Source organism: Pristis pectinata, chromosome 3, assembly GCF_009764475.1.
Source record: "Pristis pectinata isolate sPriPec2 chromosome 3, sPriPec2.1.pri, whole genome shotgun sequence".
NCBI classification, from domain to species: domain Eukaryota; kingdom Metazoa; phylum Chordata; class Chondrichthyes; order Rhinopristiformes; family Pristidae; genus Pristis; species Pristis pectinata.
The window spans coordinates 92,957,825-92,981,295 of NC_067407.1; the positions used below are offsets into that span (position 1 = coordinate 92,957,825).

A 23,471-nucleotide genomic window follows, 5' to 3' on the forward strand; every position below is an offset into this window, starting at 1 on the left:
TTCCCTAAAAACTTTCTTTTTACTCCTTCACATTGCAAGTTATTTGTTGCGTTTTCAGTCTGACTTAATGCATATAAACAGCATTCTAACTTTTGGATATTCTATGCCACCAAAAATTGCAGTATTAAAAATTGTCTTAAGCCATGCTTAATTTTTTTTTAATTCACCTTAAATCCTCAGTAGTGCCATCTAAATGAATGGCTAAATGGACTGATTGCTGTAACATTCTGTAAAGTGAACTTTCCCTTTGATTTTTTTTCATGGTTACTAGGAATTGGGTTGTAACATGAAATGCACAAGTTTGAATTTACAACTATACAGGAAATGCTTCAAGTATCAGAGTTCTGGCCTCAGTGCCAAGTTTAAACATTCAATCCCAGATGAGCAAAAAGGGAGTCTGCTCAATATAAAAAGGAATGCAGTTTTTAAAAGTTTATTTTCATTGCCTACTTTATTCAATAGCTTGTTTAGCCAGCTACCAGTGCAAAATATAAGTTCAGGTGTTTGGTTAACAAAGCTTTTTTTTAAACATTGTGGTTCTGTTAGTTGAAGTTAGTGGGAATTAGTTCTCTACTGTTACTAATATGAATCATTATCATTCCCATTCTATTGAATGTCTTCCTTAGGATGTAACTACCAAGGTATGGTTGGCTCAAATCTGTATTTTAAAAAAAAATTGTTAAAATTAGCCTTTGTTCTATATTGAGTAGAATGGACCTATGTTTTCTTTTGGCAAAGTATTGTTCTAATGGAAAAGTTTTCAAAAAAAAAGTTTTAGGTTTGATATGACCAAGAGGATTTCACCCTGGGAGCAGTTTAATGGTTTCTTCCATTTTTTTTTACTGAGAAACTTCAGTCATTGCTTGGTCAGTCACTGGAACTCCCTATGTATGGATTCTGAATTGTATTCCAACTTGAGATTGACTTTTTTTGTGAGGCACAATAAGAACCAAGGGTTATTTGGAAGGGCTGTAAAGCCTATTAGAATCATGAACATATCAAATGGTGGAGGAAGATTGAGGAGTTGTATGGATTTTTACTAATTATGTTCTAAAGTCAACAATACTAGATAATTGTTTTTTTAAAAAAAATCCAAAGTTGATCTCTTTTTTCTGCAGATGTGCTAGAGCACTTTAAAGGTTTAAGGTGGGAATTTGTACATTTAAATATAAAGTTTTGAGGTGTCAAAACCTGTTGTGATAAATAACAAAACAGTCCTAGCACTCCCAAGCTATCCCTCTTATAGCAGTCGCTTTGCTTGGCTAATCTTGCCCTCTGTGTCTTGTGCTTCTAATTCATGGACTATTGACTAAATTCAACTGGGCAGGCCACAAAAATACTGTTTCTTCTAGAGCAAATCCGAGGCAAGGAATCCTGCATTCACTGACTCAGTTCCTTCAATAGCTCTCCATTATATATAAGACACATCAGGAGTGTTGAATTCTTTCCACTTGCCTGGCAGAGTGTGGTTCCAACATCACTTGAAGTTTGACACCATCTAGAATAAAGCAGCTCATCCACCACCCTAAGTGTTCCGTCCCTCTGCCACTAGCTCACAAATGGCTACAGTGTGTGCCATCTACAAAATGCACTGCGGTTACTTGTCAAGGCTTCTCTGGCAATATCTTCCAAACCGATGACTTCTATCACAAGAAGGGCAAAAACAGCGGACACAAGGGAACACCACCTACAGGCTCCTTTCAAATCTTGAAAATATTTTGCTGGTCCTTCACCGCCACTGGGTATAAATCCTGGAACTCCCTAGCTAATTTCATTCCTCTCCCCTTTTGCAGGCATGCACATTTGCACAAACACATGCACACAAAAAAAATCTCATTCTAAGACCTGGGGAGAAGCTGATTCTTTACAATTAATGCATGTAGATGAACTTTGAATGATTTGTATGGTGGAGTCCTTCATTTTAAGCATGTGTGCTTGGATTTCTTTTGCATTTGAATGAAAACTTAATATCCTTGGATTTTGTAGTTGGAACTTGTCCAAGTGACTGCAAAGGATTTTTTTTAAAGCTTAAGCTTATTTTGTCTTCCTCTATGGTAAAGAGGTTTGTTTTGAAATTCTTGTAACTTGGTTCCTATTGCATTATACACTATTGTGGCCCTCTTTTAATGAATGAATCTTCCATTCATGCCGCTGTACTTTGTAGAAAAATATTTGTCCGAAAGAATTTACACATTTTTAATCATCAGATGTTTACTTAAAGTGATCAGTTCACAGTAGTGTAACGTTGCAAGAGGCCATAACAATTGTATGATATACTCTACAGATCAGTGTTTTTTTTCTTTTGAACCACTGGATAATTGTCAGAATGAGGAAAAGTATTCTTTTCATCTAAAGCAAAACCAAAATGCCAATATTCTGTCAAGTTCTCAGCAGGTTGATTTCATGAAGGAAAATTATATTTTGTATTTGTGAGAAAGGGCAAAGCTGCATTTGTAAGGTAATTACAGAGGTTATCAAATACGGAATTGAGGAACAAATTTGTTTCCCAAAGGCAGAGGTTGAGGGATATGGAATAGATCGATTTAAATAAAAGCTAGATAACTACATGAGGAAGGCTACATGGACCTGTGATGCTGTTTAAATGAAGAAGCTGGAATGGAGCATAAACACTGACATGAACTAGCTGGGCTTGTTTGCTGTGCTATAAATTCTTTGTAATTCTGTGAAGGTTGCACTAATATGAATGAATTGCAGGTGGTAATCCATCTGATGGTTTCTCCTCCATTTACAACGGTGCATTTTATTTCAGTGAAGTAACTGAAAACTAATATCTGAAATGGACACATTGTTTGTAATACATATTTAATTTCACCCTTGGCAGAACTGAGGAAGGTTCTTGACCCAAAATGTTACCTAGTTCTCTTGCTACGGATGCTGCTTGACTGGCTTAAATTCTTTTAGAATTTCTGTTTCTGATTCCAGCGTCTGCATTTTCATTTGTTTTCCATCTCTAATGAGGAGATTTCCCTTTCTCCAACACCTACATTTGAGTGTCATTTCAACAGGAATCTGATAACAATGGTGTCCTCAAGCAGACCAGGAGCCAACCACATTGTAGAATTCTCACATAGTAAGTCCAGAAGTAAAATATCCTATGTTTGACTTGTGTAGGGACAGCATAGAGTCATACAGCACTGAAACGGGCCCTTGAGCCCACCATGTCCGTGCTGACCTTTTTGCCTATCTAAACTAATCCCATTTGCCTGCATTAGGTCCATAATCCTTCTATGCCTTGCCTATTTTAAGTGTCTAAATGCCTCTTAAGCATACTAATTGTATCTGATTGCATGACCTCCTTTTGCAGTGAGTTCCAAATTTAAAGCCCAATTTATCCAATCTCTCCCCATAACTAGCACAATCGCATCCTTCCTATAGTGTCGCAAAAGGAATTGCTTGCAGTGCTCCCAAGTGTGGCCTAACCAGTGTTTTAAAAGTTGCAACATATCATCCCAACTTTTATATTCTATGCCCATAATTGAGGGAATGTCAGTCCACGTAAAACAAAAAAAAATACTTTCGGGGCCAGAAAAGTTCTTAGCAGCAATTATGACTTTGATAAACACAATTGCATGGAGCAAGCAAAACTTTTTTTTTGGAAAGCACTATTAGATCATAAATACATGAACTTCCTATCAATTCCAGTTTTCTGCTGGTTAAGCTGGAGAAGACAGTACACAGTTCACTGTGGAGGTACAGGGAATCTCAAAGCATCTTCTAGATGTCTGCATTTAATTGTGCATTGGGGGCCTTCAAGAAATGTTTTTTCCCTATTCCAACAGTGATTATGAAAAAGATCAGATTGCCATGGAATTTAATGTAAATCGTATTAATTGTACTAAAATAATTTGGTTAGTGGTTGGATATGATCATCTCAAATTATTTTGTCAGAACAGTTGGGATAAGGTCTCCAATCATTCCACCCAACAATTCTTGTTGAATTTTAATATTGCAAAATGCCCAGCGTGCATCATGGGAACCTCATCAAACAATTTTCAGTGCTGGGCCATGTGAGATGGTAGAGCTCATGACCAAAAGCTTGGGCATGGGGGTAATTTTCAGAATGGCTCCTTGGTGGAGGAGAGGTAAGGTGACAGGTTTATGGAGGGAATTTCAGGGGGTTGGGCCTTGGCAAAACATGGCTTCCAATGATGGAGTTATTAAGTTTGTGGGTATTGAAGAGGACAGAATTAGAGGACTGTCAGTGTGATGTGGAGTTGGGACAGCTGGAGGATATTTCTGAGTGAGACTTGAGATCGTGGCAAACTTGGGGGGGGGTGGTGGTGGGGGTAGGGAGATTCGAAAGTGAGTTTTGAAATCAAAGCCTTGTGTAACTGGTTTTTAATGTAGGTTAATAATCACAATTATGGGTGAATGAAAGAGTGCAAGTTAGGACATGGGTAGCAGGCCGTCAGATTTTGAGGTCAAAAGACTGCCAAAGTGTGCGTTAGAATAGTCTTGTTTAGGCACAACAAAGACGTGGCAAGAGTTTCAGCCTTGCAGCATTGTTATCCAATTCCCTGATCACTGGTCTGTTAATTATGGCCTGTTAATTATGGTTTGATTTGGGGGTTACATTTCAGCAAGAGGGCCACACAGGGAAGACAAGTGTTTACCAAATGAGATCAGGGATGAAAATGTAACTTATCAGAGTTAGAAAAACTGAGGCTCTTCTCATTACGTGCATGACCTCTAATACAATATTCTGAAAGAATGGTATTCTAAATGTACTTGATAATGAGTTATTCACTAATTAGTAGCTCCACAGCAATAACTTGTTGATCCAAAGCAATTGAGTAGATGTTGAGAAATAAAATTGTTAGAACTTCGCAAATTATTGTTGAAAGTTGAAATTGTAGTATTTTCCAAAGGATATTGATAAATATTCAATGGAATTATGACATCAATATAAATGAACTAAATTAATTTAGTTTTGTGGAGAGCTTTTCGGCAGAGGTTGTAGTGTGTTACCTGGCTACATGCTGTGTAAGCTTGTAACCTTGCAGAAACAAATTCCTACAAGCTCATTGGGTTTTGACGAACTGCATGCATTCAGGAAAAAAATGTTCTCTACTGCACATGAAAACTTGTTTGCCACTACATAAGTTTTAAAAAAAAAACCTGACTGGGCTTGCATTTTGTACTCTCCTCAGCTGAAGCACAGCTAAAACCCTGCTGCCCATATCATTTCTCGCACCAATCACATTTGCTTCTCAAAGTTCTCTGACGCTGTCTTTTTTAAGTTCTCATTATTCAAGTCCTTCCATGATTTCTTCATTCACTTTCATTGTGATCACAATACACAACCATTGCAACACCAGTTGATCTTGCCTGGCCCCTAAATCTGGAAATCCCTCAATTCTCTATAATCTCTCATTCTTTTTAAGACCTGCGCTTGTCTTTTAATCACCTGCCCTTGTATCTCCCTCCAGTTGATTGGTGTCAGATTTAGTTTGATTGCTTCTATGAAGTACATTGTTTTTTTTTTAACCAGACACTGTATAACGACATGTTGTAAAGATGGAGACGTGAGAATCCTTGGCTGCGGAACAAGAATACAAATGCAGCATTCGTGAACTGCCACTGTGCAACTGAATGTGATCTGGAAAATGCTTTATTTTTCCTTGAAAGAAGTTGTCTGGTCCCTTGCACTGCTATCTTGGTGCTGTCATTATTTGAACAGGCCAAAAACTTAGACAGATCTGCAATTATATTCAGATGAATTCTAATTGCAGTGGTTGAAGATGCTTGTACCATTGAATAATCACCAAACAATCCACATCATGACTCCCTTTTAGAGTATGTACACACTCAGGACTTCCCAAAGGTATTAACAGCCACTGTGGTACTTTTAAAGGGTTAATCACTATTATAATATAGGAACGTAGCCAAGTAAGTTGGTGCAGGTATTTTCTTTTATGCAGGCAATCTTGTCTAATTCTTCTTGTACACATGCTTTTCTCTATCATTCTCTGAGTAATTACATCCTTGTTAAAAAGAAATTCAGTAACAGTTTATAGTGAATCCAATCTTTTTTTGTTTATTTTAAAGAAAATTCCAACTTAACTTGTTACTTAAATTTGAGTCACATCAGTGTAAGAATGTTAATGCAAGTATTTCTATGTTAATGAAATTTATTTTGGGTGCTTTCTTGGCTAGCCTATATTTAGTTCCTTAATCTTACAAAGTTGATCTGGACTAAATGAAGTGGCTGATAGGTAAAGCAGTGACTCCATGGGTGACTGGAAGAATTCTTTCATTTTTGGCATCTGTCCCCTGTCAGGGTTGTGTTAAGTCAGCCCAACTGACAGATTTCTTTTCCTTTTTAGCCTTTGTATAGCACTCATTGTGCAATATCACCCTTGACCTTGTACTTCCTCACATCAAGCATGATGTTGATGGCGCTTTCCATATGGTGCTAGGGCACGTTTGAGGCTTATAAATTCCTTCCCTCTTGCATCCAACATTTTGTCCTGAGCCATTTGAATCAGCAACATCTGTGGGTAAAATCTGACAAAATATAACTTCCTGCTTTGTGTAAGGTCTGACTCTTAAGTTGTGTGTTGTGGTGGGGACAGAGGCAGTGAAGTGCTGAGGGAAAGAAGTGAAATAATGGAAACGGTACTCGTTCTGTACCAACTGAAGTTCTTTGAATATTAAGAGTTTTAGGCCATTCAGCCCCTCAGATATTTGATTAGATCATGGCTAATCTCTACCTTAACTGCACTTTACTTTCTTTTGATCTGTATTGGCATTAGTGAATATCCTTAATTAAAAAATCTTCTGGCCGTTTTGTAAATTTAAGTTTGTGCATGCATCCAGCCTCTTGGGTGGAAAAATTCCAGCTTTCTACAACTAGTACAGTGGCACAGCTGGTAGAGCTGCTGCCGTGAAGCACCAGAGACGTAAGTTCAATCCTGACCTTGGGTGCTGCCTTTACGGAGTTTACACATTTTCTCTGTGACTGTGTGTTTATTTCCTATGTTTGCACCAACATCCCAAAGATGTGCAGGTCAGCAGATTAATTGCCCAGTGCAAATTGTCCCTATTGTGTTGGTCAATGGTCAAAGGGGAATGGATAGAATGGAGGGAGAATGGGATTAATGTAGGATGGGTGGGTGGTCACCAGGGACTCGATGGGCCGAAAGGCCTGTTTCTGTGCTGTATCTCTATTACTGTAACCTTTTGTGTAGGGAAAAGTGCTTCCAGATATCATACTAAATCGCACAATTTCTTTTATCCCATTGATCTGAAGGATGTTTCACCAAGAAATAGTTTCTCTGAAACTCTTATTAAATTCTTCACTACCTAGAATACTAACTAGACTCTCACTCGTCTTCCCTCAGGCATTGGAAGCCAGGTTGTGCAACCGATTTGTCATCCAAGTTCTCTAACCCAGTGCACTGTCGGTACTCAGTTGTTAAGTTCGTTTAAACCCAAGATAGATTTTTGAACAGGAAACTGTTCTTGGGAGCAAGGATAACAATCTACAGTAAAGTTCTGAAAATCTGGCTCACTCAGGAATTTGGTGGCCAAAACTCAACACTTTGCACTCTTGCAGCAATTGCATTCAATGGAAGCACAGTTTATCCTTTCAAATGGCAAACACTTGAGATAAGGTCATCATTCCATCAGATTTTGATTAGTGTTTTTTCTTTGCTAAATTGTTTTTATGGATGTATACACAGCGGTGCCAAATCCTATTACTCCCCCACAGTTCCTGATCTCTTACCATTAGAAATTTTAATCAAATGCTTTATTGATCAAACTAGTCACCTCTGCAAACAATTATTAATTTGTTAAACACAGCTCACCTTTGTCAAATTCATGCTGGCTGTCATTTCTAAATGTTTTAGCCATGCATTTTTAAATCACATTTGATCCAGAATTATTAATTCCAAGAATTTACCTCTGTAACTTGCTGGGCATTGGTTATCTAGGTTTTAAAAAGCCATTTCCACATAATAATTTGTATATTGGGTGAAAGAAAAATTGCTGCTCTTGTCCCCACATCGATCAACAGCCCAGGATCTTATCAGGACCTTGGGACTTGCCCTGCTCAAGTTTTGTTAAGATGTTCAGAGCTGATTGCTTTTTATGTGGTTACTTCTCAACTCGTATATCTACACCTTCAATACACTAACATTTTTCATTTCCTTTGTTAAAATTGATGCAAAACACTTGATCTCTTTCACATCCAAAATTAGACTTCATCTATGAACAGGTTCCACTTTTGTCGGCTGTCCATTTACTTTCTTATATGCATGTAAGATTCTTCTATCTTCTTATCACAGTTCCATTTAGCCATTGTAATCGCTCTTTCCACTTCCTGACTAAAATTCCTCCATTTCTTGTTGTTAGCATGTGTACTGTTTGACCTAATATCAGTCACCTGTTTAAAGCTTATACTCATCCTCCCTCTGGCAGATGATGTACAGTACTTTAGACTATTATGTCCATAACTTATCGGCAGAGCCAGTGATGTTCAGTGAATTCATCTATTGGCTAAATTAGCTGGTGGTGCAGTTCTTTGATTTAAGTGCTCTTTCATTGCATATTAAAATGTGCAAGCAGTTGAAATCAGTAAGGATGATTAAAAGAGACTTTGTAATTTGGACTATGTAGGGAATTTATCCAATGTTTCCCAACAGCATTGAACTGCTTTCATTAATTCTCCATTGCTACCTGGTCTACCCTCTTCCACAGCCCCTCCCTCCTTGCCTTGACCTTCTGATATTTTATATTCTATGATTAGTCTAAAGCTGAGCAATGCCTTCATCTGGTGCTTCATTAAGGATTTTTAAACTATCTTAAATGGGGGGGGGGGAGAATACATTATTAATATTGATGGATTTGTTATATTTTGGTGTTTGATCCAGTCATTCATCTAAAGAATAAGCAATGCAATTCTGAGGAGAATGATCTCAAACCTAGAGGATATTGTGCTAGGATAATATATTTCATCCAAGAGCCCCTATTTCACAAGTGCAATAAGCAAGTAAAGTTGAGGATTTGTAACTTTGTAAACAAAAAAGTTCTGTCAAGGAGTCAGGATAAGTGCCACAAAGATATGTTTAATTAAAATATTAGTGAAACCAAATTAAGTATTTTACAGTTCTGTTATTGCTTATGTCAGAGCCCCAATGTGAGATGTGGGAGTCATTACATAGGGTGGAGATTTCAAACTTTATACCTATCGATAACTGCATTTGTGCAATTAACCTTTGGTATTATGATTCAGACTGCACTTCCGAATTGTTGCATTGGGTGCAGCCATTGTATTGCTGTTTATCTCTAAACATGGGGTGGGGCACTACCCAACTCTATCAGTGTTTTTATCCCCCTATCAGCATTGCTGACATACTCTTGCCCTTTCAGAGGGAATAGTTGTGATGGCTCGAACTTGCATCACCCGAGAGAGCCTTCTGTAGTAATGTAAAGTTAACCAACATGGTATGAGAATTGTTGATGTACAGCCATTGAGAACTCGAATGACATCCTCAAGCAGCCAGAGTTTGATATTTTAAACAACACAGCTGGATGACAATGCCATCACTTTATTTGGTAAATCTTCCAAGGTATTGTGGAACTTCATGCACCAAACTAATGCAGAGTGTATCACTTTGTGAACGAAATAGACCTGCTTTCCATCAGGAATTCTAGATGTGGTTTGGTCTGTAAAGAATGTATGGAAGAAAAAGAGCATATTTCAAAACTTTATAGATTTAATTTTGAAATCTCTTTTATGCACCTTGTGCTCCAGAAAGATGTAACAGATTCTTCCAATTCTTCAATAACGAGGTAAAATATTTAAGTGCTACAATGTAAACTCCAGCATTTTATTATCCTTGAACTGACTGGCCTAGGCCAAGATTCTTTTGTGGGCTTGGAGTCACTTTGGCTACATCAACAAGGATCTTGGATTTTCTTCCCTAATCAGTGAACCAGAGAGTTTCTTGCATGGCAATGGTATTACTAGATGCACGTTCCAAATTTGTTAACCGAATTTTAAATTTACCAGCTGCCATGCTGGGACTTGAACTGATCTCACTGGACAATCAGTTCAGACCTCTGAGTCCAGTTACATCATCACTGTGCTACTGTCCCTAGATTGTGAGCCAGACTACCTTTCTTTACTCTGTTCTTTAAGGACTATTTTAAGCATCATAAATTACATGGTGAAATGATAGGTTGTGTGGTTGTAAAGGTTGGTGCTGCTTTCTGCAATTTTGAACATTTTATACTTTTTTGGATTGTGTGGCTGAAATGACGTACAGTTGTCAATGTGACCAATGCCACTTTTGGTTTCTCTTTGCAGTGACAGCTACATTGTACGTGTCAATGCTGTGGTTATGACCAGAGATGACTCTGGATGGTTACCACAGGAAGGAGGTGGGCTCAGTCGAGTTGGTGTCTGTAAGGCCATTCAACCAGAGGGCACTGGGAGAAGCGAGTTTCTCATCCTTGGAGAACGACTTAAAGACAAACTGGTGAGTCTAGTGGATTTTGCAAGAAAACTGAATAGATGCATCATCTTTGGCCCTGTTGGTACCAAAGTTTGTGTTTTTACATGTCAGAGAAGGCATTAGTTTTTGACTGTTTTGATACTTGCCACCATATTTGTTTGACTTGCACAAATGTTAGCCCTTTCTAACTGGTGTAGGTTTGTTGCCATGACTCTCTGTTGTGTTCTTGACAGAACTTTCATCTGGTGTGTTAATAGGCACACAAGTCTGTGGTTGCTAGTGATCTCCAGTTGCCATTTGAAGGTAATGGTGTTGCTTCCACATAGACTGCTGTCCATGTGTTGCTGCCCCACAACAGTATTGGGTCTGGGTTGACATGCTGGAACTCCTGTTGTCATTACAGAATGGGATTATGTGACCTTTTTTTTCCTGGGTTTTTCCTTTCAATCTCATCACCCTCAATTAAGAAAAATATCACATGCAGTCCTGACCATTTTTAGTCACGCATGCAAAGTTGTAAGAAATCAGGAGCATGGATCTTCCAATCTAGGGTGCAAGTATCTGGAATAGCCAAGAGAAGTGAAGGGTTGTATCCAATTGCAAAACAAACATTACAAGATGTGGTCTTTCCATTGTAGAAACATTGCAGATGCAGAGGATCTTTTCTGTTTGCTGACATTTATTACACAAATTTTGAAACGACTAGTTCAATCGCAGTTACAGATTTTTGATATGTGTGAGTTGGGGGTTATGGGGAACGGGTTGGAATGTGGAGCTGAGAACAGTCATATCAGCTGTGACCTCATTTGAGTAGCAGAGCAGACTTAAAGTTAATGCTTTGTGGTCCGCTCCTGCTGTGTTTGTATGGCTCTTGAGTAGTTTGGACTATTGGGCAAGAGTTGAGCATAATTTTCCTGCCATTCTTTGCAGGCATCTTTAGCAGAGATTTTATTTTAAGCATGCTAATATGCTACTCCCACAGTCTATAAAGTGTAACTAAAACCAATGGTGATAAGATGTGTATTAACTTCAGTATAGTTTGCTTCCCTGTAAAATAAAATTCTTGACTTAGTTTTGATATAACAGCTACTTTCTTAATTCATATCTAATACAGTAATAAGAACAAATGATCTTCATGTGATTACTGACTAATTAGTTACACAGCACATGCATGTGGTAATGTGCTGGACTTGTCAACATTAAGCATAGTGCTAGCAATCTAATTAAAATCAAGAACTTGGTGTTTCTCTTGAATCAGTTTTGCATGTAACACAATTTACAGCACAAGGATGGGCCTCTTGGCCCAGTAGGGTCTGTGCTGCTATTTATGCTTCTCGTGAACCTCCTCTCACATGTTGGTTTTCTATTTCCTGCACCCTCATAGAATGGTTGCAGCATAGGAGGAGACTGTTTGGGCCATTGTGTATGCAGCAGCCCTATCCCAGAGCAACTCTCTTCCATCCCAACCCTGCCTGGCCCTGTCTCTGCAACCTTACAAAATTTAATCCTCTGACTTATTTATCCAATTCTCTCAAAGAATCTCCCTCCACCACATCTGCAGGTAGTGCCATTTCATGCTGGATGGGATTTAAAAAGAACTTTATTCCTCGTTATTTTTAATTCTCTTCCCCTTCTGACTTCTAGTTCTCAACCTCTCCACCAATGGGAGCACACCCCCACTATTTACTTTGTCCAGATCCCCCCCCACCCCTCATATAATACCTATCTAAAGTCTTCACATTCTTTCTATAATGTGGTGAACAGAAATGAACACGCTCCGTATGAACTACCTCTTTGAGGTTGGACCAGTGCTTTATAAAGGTTCAGCATGACTTCCCTGCTTTTATGCACAGTTCTGAGCTTTTATGAAATAGAATAATGCATGCCTTATTAACCACTTTCTCAACCTGCCCTGCAACTTCCAGTGATTTGTGCACATGCACCACCAGCTCACACCATTCCTGCACACCTTTTTGAATAGTATCCATTATTCTGTATTGCCCTTTCTCATTCTTCTGACCAAAATGTATCACCTCGCATTTTTCTGCATTAAGCCACACTTGCCACGAGCGTGCCCATTCCACCAGCCTGCTTGTATCCAGCGACAATCATTCACAATCATGTTTGTCATTTGAGAGAGTGGCTTGCATCCTCAAGTCTAGGTGCTCTCGTGGATTAAAAATAAATGGCCCCAACGGATATTTCTGGGGACTGCCACTATTCACTTCCTTCTGATCCAAAATCAACTGTTTACCATGCTTGTCTGCCTGTTGCTTAGCCAACTTCACATCTGTGCTATCAAAGTCCTTTTTATATCTTGTGCTTAACTTTGATAAGCCTATTAGGTGGCACCTTATCAGAAGCCTTCTGGAAATCCATGTACACCACATCAACTGCATTATCTTCATCAACTCAAACATCAAAAACTTCAATTAAGTTGGTTAAATATGATTTGCCCTTAACAAATCTGTTTTGGCTTGCCTTAATCAGTTTTCTTCCAGGTGGCCATTAATCCTGTCCAGGATCAATGTTTCTAAAAGCTTTCCCACGGCTCGGGTTAAACTGACTAAACTGTAGTTGCTTAGCTTGTCTTTAATCCCTTTTTTTTTGAACAAGGGAGTAACATTCGCCACTCACTCATCTGCTGGCATCATCCCGTATCCATTGGTACATTATGGTCAGGGGCCTGTGATTTCCTCAATAGAACATAGAACAGTATAGCAAAGGAACAGGCCTGTGATGTTGTGCCAAACTAATTAAGCTAATGATGCCTATTTACACGAATCCCTTCTGCCTGCACATGGTCCGTATCCCACCATTCTCTGCATAGTCACGTGCCTATCTAGGAGCCTCTTAGATGCCTCTATCGTATTTGCCTCCATCACTACCCTTGGCAATGTGTTCCAGGCCCCCACCAAACAAAAATTTGCCCTGCACATCTCCTTTGAAGTTTCTCCCACTCACCTTAAATGCATGTTTAAGGGTCTTGCCATTAACTGTGTACTTTCCCTTTACATTTGCAACACCTCACACTTGCCAAGATTAAACTCGATCCACCACTAATATGCCCATTTCTGCAACTGATCTGTATCTTGCTATATACTTTGGCAATCTTCTGTACTATCCACAATGCCACCAATCTCAGTGTCATCTGCACCCATCCATGTTTTCATCCATAGATATCACAAACGGAGGATGTCCAGTATGGATCCCTGCAGAACACCACCAGTCACAGACCTCCGACCAGAGTAAAAACAATTCACCCATTGACCACTAGCCTTTGTCTTCCATGTGCAAGCAAATTTGAATCCAAACTGCCAAGTCGCCGTAGATCCCGTGCATCTTAATCTTCTGGATGAGCCTATCTTGAGGGACCTTGTTGAATACCTTACTAAAATCCATGTGGACAACATCCACTGCTCTACCTTCATCAATCACTTTCTCGAGTAAGATGTGACCTGCCCTATACAAATCCCTAATTAGGCTATGCTTTTCCAAGTGCTCATAATCTTATCCCTAAGAATCCTCTTCAACTGCTTCGTGAGACTCAGTGATCAATAATTTCGAGGATTACCCATATTTCCTTTGAACAAATGAACAACATTAGCTACTTGTCAGTCCTCCAGGACCTTGCCTGTGGCTAGAGAAGACAAAGTTCTTGGTCAAGGCCCCAGCAATCTCACCTTTTGCCCTTCTCAATAACCTGGGTTATATCCCATCAGGCCCTGGCGACTTGTACACCTTAACATTCAAGAGACCCAACACCACCACTTTCTTTATCTCAAAATGCCCTTATATATTAGCATGTTCCACTCTGATCTCACTATCCTCCATGTCCTTCTCCTTAGTGAATGCTGATGCAAAGTACTCATTTAGTGCCCCGCCCACATCCTCCACCTCCAAGCACATGTTCCCTCTATCCTTGAGTGGTCCTGCCCTCTCCCTAGTTATCCTCTTGCTCTTGACGTATGTATAAAATACCTTGGGATTCCTTTTAATCCTATTTGCCAAGGGCTTTTCATGGCCCCTCCTGGCTCTGCTAATTCCCTCCTTGAGTTCTTTCCTGGCTTTATATTTCTAGAGGTCCCTGTTCAATTTTAGCTTCCTATTCCTTGCACATGCTTCCTTTTTCTTGACTAAATTCACAACCTCTCCCGTCATCCAAGGTTCCCTTACCTTGCCATCCTTGTCCGTCGTATACTCTGTGCAGTTGATCCTTGCACAACCTCCACATGTCAGATGTGGACTTGCCCAAAAACAGCTGTTCCCAATTAATTCTCCCTTGCTCCTGCCTAATACACTCATAATTTGTCCTCCCCCAATTTAATACTTCCAAAAATCATTGGCATCCTGTCCAGTTCTGGTGACTACCCTGCTTTAACTTAAGCCAAGTTTTCTAATACCTCTTTGCTATCTTCTGCTTATCTGATCTCCCTCAAATTCTTTCATTAAGCATGTACCAGCCGAATGTTTAAGTAATGAAAGACTGGCACATCTTGACCAACCTGTTATACTTGCCATGAACTGCTGACTCTAGCACCACAAAATATGGCACTAATATCACCATTGTGTAGAGAGACTATTTTAAAGCACAGCTAGTCAGTTATAGCATTTGTTGAAATTGGGCAGTAAAATTAAAGTGATTTTTGTTTTTGTCTTTTGTGCTTTGGCACTGTCGTCTCTTTCTATTGTGACTGTAATTGTCCTCGCTCCCCACCCTATTTTCTTTTACAAGATTGTATTGGAATGTTTCTTGAAGAAAGACCTGGTGTATACTAAAGCAACACCTACATTTCACCATTGGATGGTTGACAACAGAAAGTTCGGACTTACGTTTCACAGTCCTGCTGATGCGCGAGCATTTGATCGAGGGGTGAGGAAAGCAATTGAGGATCTGACAGAAGGTACTAATGTGGATGCTTTTCTAATGTAATGGGCCAGACCTTGCTGACTGTTGCCAATAGTTTAAGCTTTAAACCTCTGATTTCTGCACGCACTGACACATGCAGAAGTCCAGCGCTTGCAGATTTGGAAAGCTGCTCCACAACAGGGTCCAGAGGCAGAGCCCAGTTTTACTGGATTTCCCTCTGCATCATGGACACTGTGACAGCTTAAACCTGCCTCATGATCTGAGGCTCCAGTGGAGATCGTAGGCCAAGGAAAAGGTATGTGGTTATTATGGGAATCATTGATCCTGCTTGTGATTATTTTAAGTATTTATGGTGTTTTTAATGTTTTTGAATTTTGAAATATCAGAGCTATTTAAAACACTAGTTAAAACTTCAGTCAGTGATTTTTACAGCCATCTAAGCCCATCTCCAACCTTGCCAACTTTCAGGCTATGTGGGGCCTAGCTCAGAGTCCCTATACCTCTATCCATTGACTCTGTGTTAGCAGAGCCTTTGACCATCAGATGGTGCTTGAAGATCAAGATCTCCAAACCCAGCACCATTCACATAGTTTACGAGCAGCAGTGATTCCTGCCCTTCTGTACCTACTCGAGCACTTCAAAGCGCTGGAGAGACTCCTTCAATGCTGTCTGCACAAAGCCTTCTAAATCACAGGTAGGATGAACAAACCAATGTCACCGTTCTCTCTCAGACCTCAATTACAGTCCTTCAGCTCCAATGGACAAGCTGTATCATTCACATGCCCAACACCAGACATCTGAAACTGACACTCTAATGCAGGTTATGTCTGGCAAGAGATTATCAACTCTACAGAGGGAAAGGATCAAGGATGTTCCCAAAGCCGCCTCGGAGAAAGTGTAGCATCCCCTGCCCATGATCCCTGAAAATGGAGGTACAGCATTTCAGACCTTGGGACCCTTCAAGAGCACATAGATGACCAGCGTTACAAGCAGAAAGAATGCATCACCTTCCAAACTACCTCACCCACCTGCCCCATGAACCACCATCTGCCTCACCAGTGGTAGAGTCCTGGGAGTCCCATGTTGGTTCCACCAGGCACCTGAAACCACAAAACTGAAATAGAAGCAGCTCGTCCTCTATCCCAAGGGACTGCCAGAGACAAAGATCTGTATTGTTTTCCAAATGGATATAACTGAAAAGTATAGAAGTTATGCTGGTGTCAAACCTTTGTTAGGCTGTATGGGGTACTGTGTATAGTTCTATCCTTGGATTAGTTAAAAATAGTAGATGCACCGGCTGGGGTACTAAAAAAAAAATTTTCAAGGATGCTATATCTGCAAGATTATCCCTCTAATGGTGGAATAAACAGCTGGGTTTCTTCTCTTGGAGGGAAGGTTGTGTGGTGACTTAAAATTAAGTTGTTTTGATAGTGCAGGCGTGAACAGTGTGTTTCCACTAATGTGGGAAGTATTAATGTAAGATGCTCACCAAGGAAACAAAATTCCAAAGAAACTTTTTCACGAAGAATAGCAGGATTTGCTACTGTAGGCCATTGTTGAGGCAAGTAAAGATGCATTTAAGATGAGAATGAGCGAGGAAAGCAAGAAGGTCATGCTGATGAGTTAAAGGCTGGAAGGAAGCTTGAGTGTTGTAGAAACACCAGCTTGGTTGGGCTGAATGGCCTGATTCTGCACTTTTATATTATGGATAGTTCAGTGCTCCCACACCACCCACGCACCCCCCCCCCCCCACCAAGTGGTGGTCAAGGTAGCAGAAGTATTCTCGTCATTTGGAGGTGGGATCAGCAAGCTTTTGCTTGACCCCATTAAACCCCATGGGCTCAATGTTGAGTGTTCCCAGAGCTATTCCTACCCAGCTGTATTTCATTGTCCTGTTGCTGTATAGATCTGCCCTGATTGTGGGGCAGTTTATTGACGGATTTATCAGACTATACAATAAGATGAGAAGGTCACGTAACAGGGATGTTGACTGATAGTCCTAGTCACTTATCAAATAGTAGTGAGAGCTAGATACAGGTCTGGAAATTGCTCTCATCTCACAAACCATCCTCCAGATTTTAGAACACATTTGAAGGATAATTGGATGGATGTTTCATAGTTGTTGCCAAGCGGTTTGTGTTGTTCTAATGTTTGTACGACAACTTTTGGGAACATAAAAAAAAATCAACTTTTCAACCTGTAGGTTCAGACTGAATAGATTTAACTGCTTTCCTTGAATATTAGTAGATCATCTGGGTTGTAAAGACTTTCTGGCAATTTTCCATTTAGCTCTGTTGCTGGCTCACAAATGACTAGATTTGGGTTCTCTCAGCTGTCAGATGTCTGACAGGCCATGTCCAGTGCTCTCCACTATTTGACTCTAATCTTTTTAATAATTCTGTTTATTACTTGGAAAGCAACTTGTTCAAGAGTCTTTATAATACTTTTTTTTCTCATCCTTTTTCTTCTCATCCTTTTTCATGCGCACCCTCTCCCCCAACAATACTAGGATCAACCACATCATCTTCAACAATTCAGAATGAAGTGGAGGTTGGCGACGATGATGTCTTTACAGTAAGTACAAACTATTGCCATAACTGGCTACTTTCCACATTTGTGATAACTTGCTGAATGAACTTCAGCATTTTGTATTCAAATTAATGGAATTAACTGCTTGAAAATGTTTTGGGGTACCTTGTGACAGAATTCTTTGAAGCACAGTAAGTGTTCTCAGTTTTTTCTGGGATTGAGAATTGCAAAAAGGCATTATCAAGGTTTTGATAGCGACTAAAACTTGTGACAGATTGAGAAGCACCAAATCCATTAGCTTCTTGGGACAATGGACAGCAGTCCAACTCTGAGTTAGATGTTATTTAAAGTTGTGCTGTTGAAACTCTTCAGTCTAATGTTGATTGGTGCGAGGAACTCACTAGATGGCTTCTGTCATTGTGGAGACAAGTTTGTTTCTTTTTATTTTGTCACGAGCCTCTGCTCTGAACATAATCCAAATGTTAAGGCATCTTTAAAAGTTGACTTGTGAATAATGTGCTCAGTCATTCAAATGAGTTGTGCCTCCTTGGTTTCTGAATTGCAATCTAGTAGTGAATACCTTCTCCATCCCTCACCAGTACAGCTTTTGATGTTTGTCCTTGCGCATGTGTGAATAATAGAGCTTTTTATAATTAGTAAATGAGTTACATAGCAGAAATGAGGCTTGCTGTTTACTTAAAATTGAATTCTGGCATTGTGCTTCCTTATGAGACAGAATATTCATCCATAGAGATCAAAGCTAGCATGCATTATGACAAATAAAAACCAGTAAGGCAATCTCAGAATAATTTTAACACATTTTCTCTGACTCTGAATAATGGTGCTTTTAATAACATGGACTACTGTAAGTTTTGATGTATATTGTGCCAAAAAGTAATCATGGTGATGAGAGGATCTATAAACAAAAAGATAACTTGGAAAAGATGCTGGTCTGGAGGGATTAAAGTTTATTGAACATTTTAGAGTCATCAGCTCGTACAGCACGGAAACAGGACCTTTTAACCCAACTCATCCATGCCAATTACGGTGCCTACCAGACCAAGTCTCATTTGGCCCATATTCCTCTAAATCTTACCTATCCATGCCCCTCTATAAATGTCTTTTAAAAGTTGTAATTGTACCCACGTCTATCACTTCCTCTGGCAGATCATTCCATATACCCACCACACTGTGTGCACAAACCTTCCCCTTAAGTCTTTAAATCTTTCCCCTCTCACCTTAAACCTATGTCTTCTAGTTTTAGACTCCTATCCTAGGAGAAAGACTGACCATTCACCTAACCTGTGCCCCTCATGATTCTGTAAATCCCTATTAAGGGGTTTAAGGTGCAGTGTCAAAGTTGAGTTTATTGTCATATGCACAAGTACATGTATGCACAGGTGTAACGAAGTACTTATTGCAGCAGCATCACAGGCACATACCATCAGATAAGCAGCATTCACAAGAAAAACAAATTAAACATAAATTTACACATTTTAACAAAGAACACAATTAGAACAAAGACAAAGCCCAATTTAGTGCAAAGTAATCAAAGTGGTCATAGTATTGCTAAACTATAGTGATTAGGGTTTTGCTGGTTAGTTCAAGAACTGAATGGTTGAAGGGAAGTGACTGTTCTTGAACCTGGTGGGGTGTGGGACTTCAGGCTTCTGTACCTCCTACCCGATGGTAGCTGTGAAAAGATGGCATGGCCTGGATGGTGGGGATCTTTGATGTTGCTGCCTTAAGGCAGCGCCTCCTGCAGATGCTACCAGTGGTGGGGAGGGATGTGCCAGTGATGTATTGGGCAGATATATTGATGTATTGTCCACTACTCTCTGCAGCTTCTTGCATTCCTGTGCATTCAAATTGCTGTACCAGACAATAAAGCAACCAGTCAGGATACTTTCAACAGTACATCTGTACAATGTGCATGTGAATTAAGTCGCAAGCTACAGAGTAATCCTAAAAATAGTAATTTAAAATATTTTGTGGAACACTCAAATTCAAATTGGAATTAATCCAACACAATGCAAGTCAATTTCATGTACTTTAGATTTAAATCCATATAATACTTATATCCTCTTTGGTATTGCTTCCCTCTGGCTTGCTATGATTTAGTGTTGTCAAAGCACCTTCAGGACCTGTCAAGCATTCCGTCCTGGGCACCTATCAATATATTGTCCTTGATAGTTGGCATGGCAAAGATTTGCCAGAATAATACCAGCACTCAAAGGGTTATATACAACAAGGGCAGGTCACACAAACTTGTTTTTTATTCCCTTGTGCTTAGAGAGTTTATGGGTATTTCAACTCTGTAGAAAATGTTATGTTTTTAACAGGGTAGATAAATAAATTGACTTGGAATGTTTGGGATTAAAGTCGGGAAGCACTTTGCCATATAAAGGGTAGTAACTATGAATGTCACGTCTTACAATCCACACACCCGATTCAAACTGTCGTCAAGACCTCAAATGATGTGACCTTTTAAGAATGACTTTTGAGTGCCTCTTGTTTCCTCCAGATGCAGGTAACTTTGTATTGCCCACAATGCATGCAGTGGATTATGTCTGTCTTGTCTCATATACTTGTGGAAATGCCTTTCTATTGCACCCTTGAAGTCAAGGCACTATCAGCTTTGTTAATGTGGAAATAAAATATATTTGTTTGTTTTGAACAGGCAATGGGATTAGTTAGAGTTTGGAATTAGCTGGTGTGCAGCACAAAAGGCAGATCGTGTTTCCCAGAAGCAACCCACCGCGTCTCCCACCCCATAAAGTGGTTTGTTGCCTTGTAAAACAGCCTTTGTAGAATTTCACTTTAACACTTCCCTGTTTTCTCTTCCTTCACCACTTTCACAAGCTTGCCTTAATGTTTTAAAAGTTGATAATGCCTTTACTTCAAGGGTGCATTCTTCACATACAACATCTGTCACCTGGTGCATTTAGTGGCTCTGTTGGACACCTCTGTACTGCATGTGCTGGCTTCCATGCCTCCTGCAAGATGGGTAGATGATTTAGTTTAACTAAAAGAGGCATTTATATTCTGTATTCGGATGACATTTTTCTGAAGAGCTCCATTGCAAACTGTAGGGTGCATATCAAAAATTGATACACATCTGTATTTTCATTCAGAACATTTTAGAATTGAGGTACATCTAACATGTAATTTGAATGTAATTTTGCACACAAATTTTTCATTAGTATTAGAATTTTTAAAAATTGTGGTCGTAGTTTGTGATCCATTGCAGAAGTGGGCTTGAAATCCTGTTGCGGGTGATTGCTCCTACTGCCTTTTAAAGCCCTGCTTGTAGAGTTAAACTTTTGACAATACTGCTTCATAACTGCTGGGTGAGGCTCATGTCCCGTTGCATGTTTACCAGATTGCTCGGAGTCTTGGCATTTCATTCACTTCCAATCTTTTGTCACCAGTCTACGAGGGGAGTAACAGGAGGCTGGGTTAAAAGGTCATTTCCTGTGCTCTTCAGTCAAACTATCGTTAGCAGCTGCTTCCCAACTACCTGCCAAAGTGATTTATTAGAGCAGTGGTTAAGGGGAGACACGCTCAGTATATAACTTAGCCCCCATTTGTCGTGTACTGTTCAGGAATGTTTGGATTTTTTATACATTTTTTTTTCCCTCTTTCACTCACCATGGCTGGTGAGCAACCAACTAATGCTAACTGACGTGGCTTATTTTGTTTCATGCTGCAGCCATAGCCCAATGATGCATTGGTGGGTCAGAGAAACAGTTGCTTTCACTCTGTCAGTACTGACTGATGAATGTGGCAGCAGAAGGAAAGGAAGTGACCCCCTTTTTTTTTAAAATGCTTGTATGGAGCCGAATAATTGTGGACAGCAGCAATACTGATGTGGATTTGGAGCTCGAGGGCAAGAAGGGTGCATGGCTGATGTATTATCATGACTAAACAAACTATATATACTCCCACATCCATTCAAGCTGTCATTTGGAATTAATAGTGTGGCTGCTACATAATCACCAGTTATTGAAGTAAAATGCTCTGTGGCATTTCCTTTATAAATTCATATTCTTCAGCAATGAGGACATGGTTGACTTCAACTCTGGAACTTTTAACATTCAGTACAAGTTCTAAAGCTGGCTGTGAAACCAGTGTTATTTGACTACAGATGGTAATTGTGAAATGTTTCTCTGATGCTTTCAAATCAACAGCTTCATTTTTATAAATTGTTCCTGCTAGTGTTTTATCCTGTCAGTTAAGATCTGCAGGTTCTTTCTCTGATCTCTTTACTTTCACTTGCTGTTCACTCAGTCTTGCTATTTGTTGCCTGTGCTGCTGTTGAGCAGTTCACTGGAAGAGATCCAAAAGAGGGCCAGTAATGAACCCTCCTCTCACCTGAAGTGAATAACTGGACATTGCGCAGCTGTGTCACCGTGGGCCAGCATTTCACCAGCACCTTTAAATTTTTGCTTCTTTTTATCCCTTGTGTAGATTTTGTGACTAATTCCTGTGTGGTCATACTACCTGCTGAGTTTGGTCACGAAGGCAGCATTTCCTTCAAGTGAGCACCAGCAAGCCTGATGCCATTTGAAGTTCTGTTTGTGAACTTGCTCCCACTCCCTCTTTATCTAAGCAGAGCTTTAAACTGTACATTTGTACATTCGACCTGCCACTTCCTTCCACCTCTACAAAGTTGCCTGTATCCAGCTCTGCTGCCACTTCAATCACTATCCATGTGTTCTCATCTCTCTCCTTGTACTGGGGTTGCTCTGTGCAGAGTCTCGTATATCACCTTCCCTTTTGTACTAACCTGTCCAAAGTCAGTTGCCCATATTCTACTTCGCACCAGATTTTGCCAATTTATGTTGATTCTCTGTTCCAGCAACATTCATTTTCCCCCCCACCCCCAGACAAATCCTCATGCTTTGGTTTTTCTTCATCCTAGGCCAGCCCTCTGCCTGCTGCCTCCAGATTCACGTTGTCTTGTATACAATTAGTTTCTGACACTGGCTGTATCCCAGCCTCCCTTTGCTTGCCTTTGGGAGCAGGCTTTTCATCATCTCATCCCAGCATGCTTAAAAACCCCCTATTTTAAACTCATGGCCTCCCCATTTCCTGCTTCGCATTCTACAGATTTCACTAAACCATCTTTTTGTCCAAGCATCTTAGTTTTCCTAACACATGCGTCGAAGCAGAGTATGGGTTCCTTTGTGTTTCTCTTTACCCATTGATGTAATATCTGATTTCAGATGTCATTGTGGGCAGAAAAAAATGCCTGGTATGATGATTTGCCAGGTGTTTTATCTTGCCTGCTTCATATCTAAAGCAATATTGTGATGGTAGCCAGTTTTTATGTGGATTTTTGTAATTAGATTGTTCGTGTATCCCTGAGCAGCTGCAGCATATTCTGGAGGGGCAGCAGAAAGAGCCAACAGTTGTGCTCGATATCATGGGTATGAACACAAGTTTGGTGGGGGGAGGGGAGAAGATGTCCTGCAGGCAGATTTTTAAGGAGATGAAAGAAAGATAAAGGAGCCTAAAGACCTCCCATGTCATAGAAATAGGAAGATGGTTCAGCTGAATGTGTGACTGGAATGATGGTGCAAGAG

General features: G+C 39.9%; 1 protein-coding gene across 1 annotated transcript in view; it reads left to right on the top strand.

Moving 5' to 3' along the window:
* The window catches only part of LOC127568644 (sprouty-related, EVH1 domain-containing protein 2-like), a 108,567-nt gene that overhangs the window by 44,555 nt on the left and 40,541 nt on the right, over positions 1-23,471 (top strand). The window contains exons 2-4 of the mRNA XM_052012626.1: positions 10,337-10,508; positions 15,220-15,388; positions 17,864-17,928. Coding sequence (XP_051868586.1) covers positions 10,337-10,508; positions 15,220-15,388; positions 17,864-17,928 — 406 coding nt within the window. The remainder of the gene's footprint in view (positions 1-10,336; positions 10,509-15,219; positions 15,389-17,863; positions 17,929-23,471) is intronic.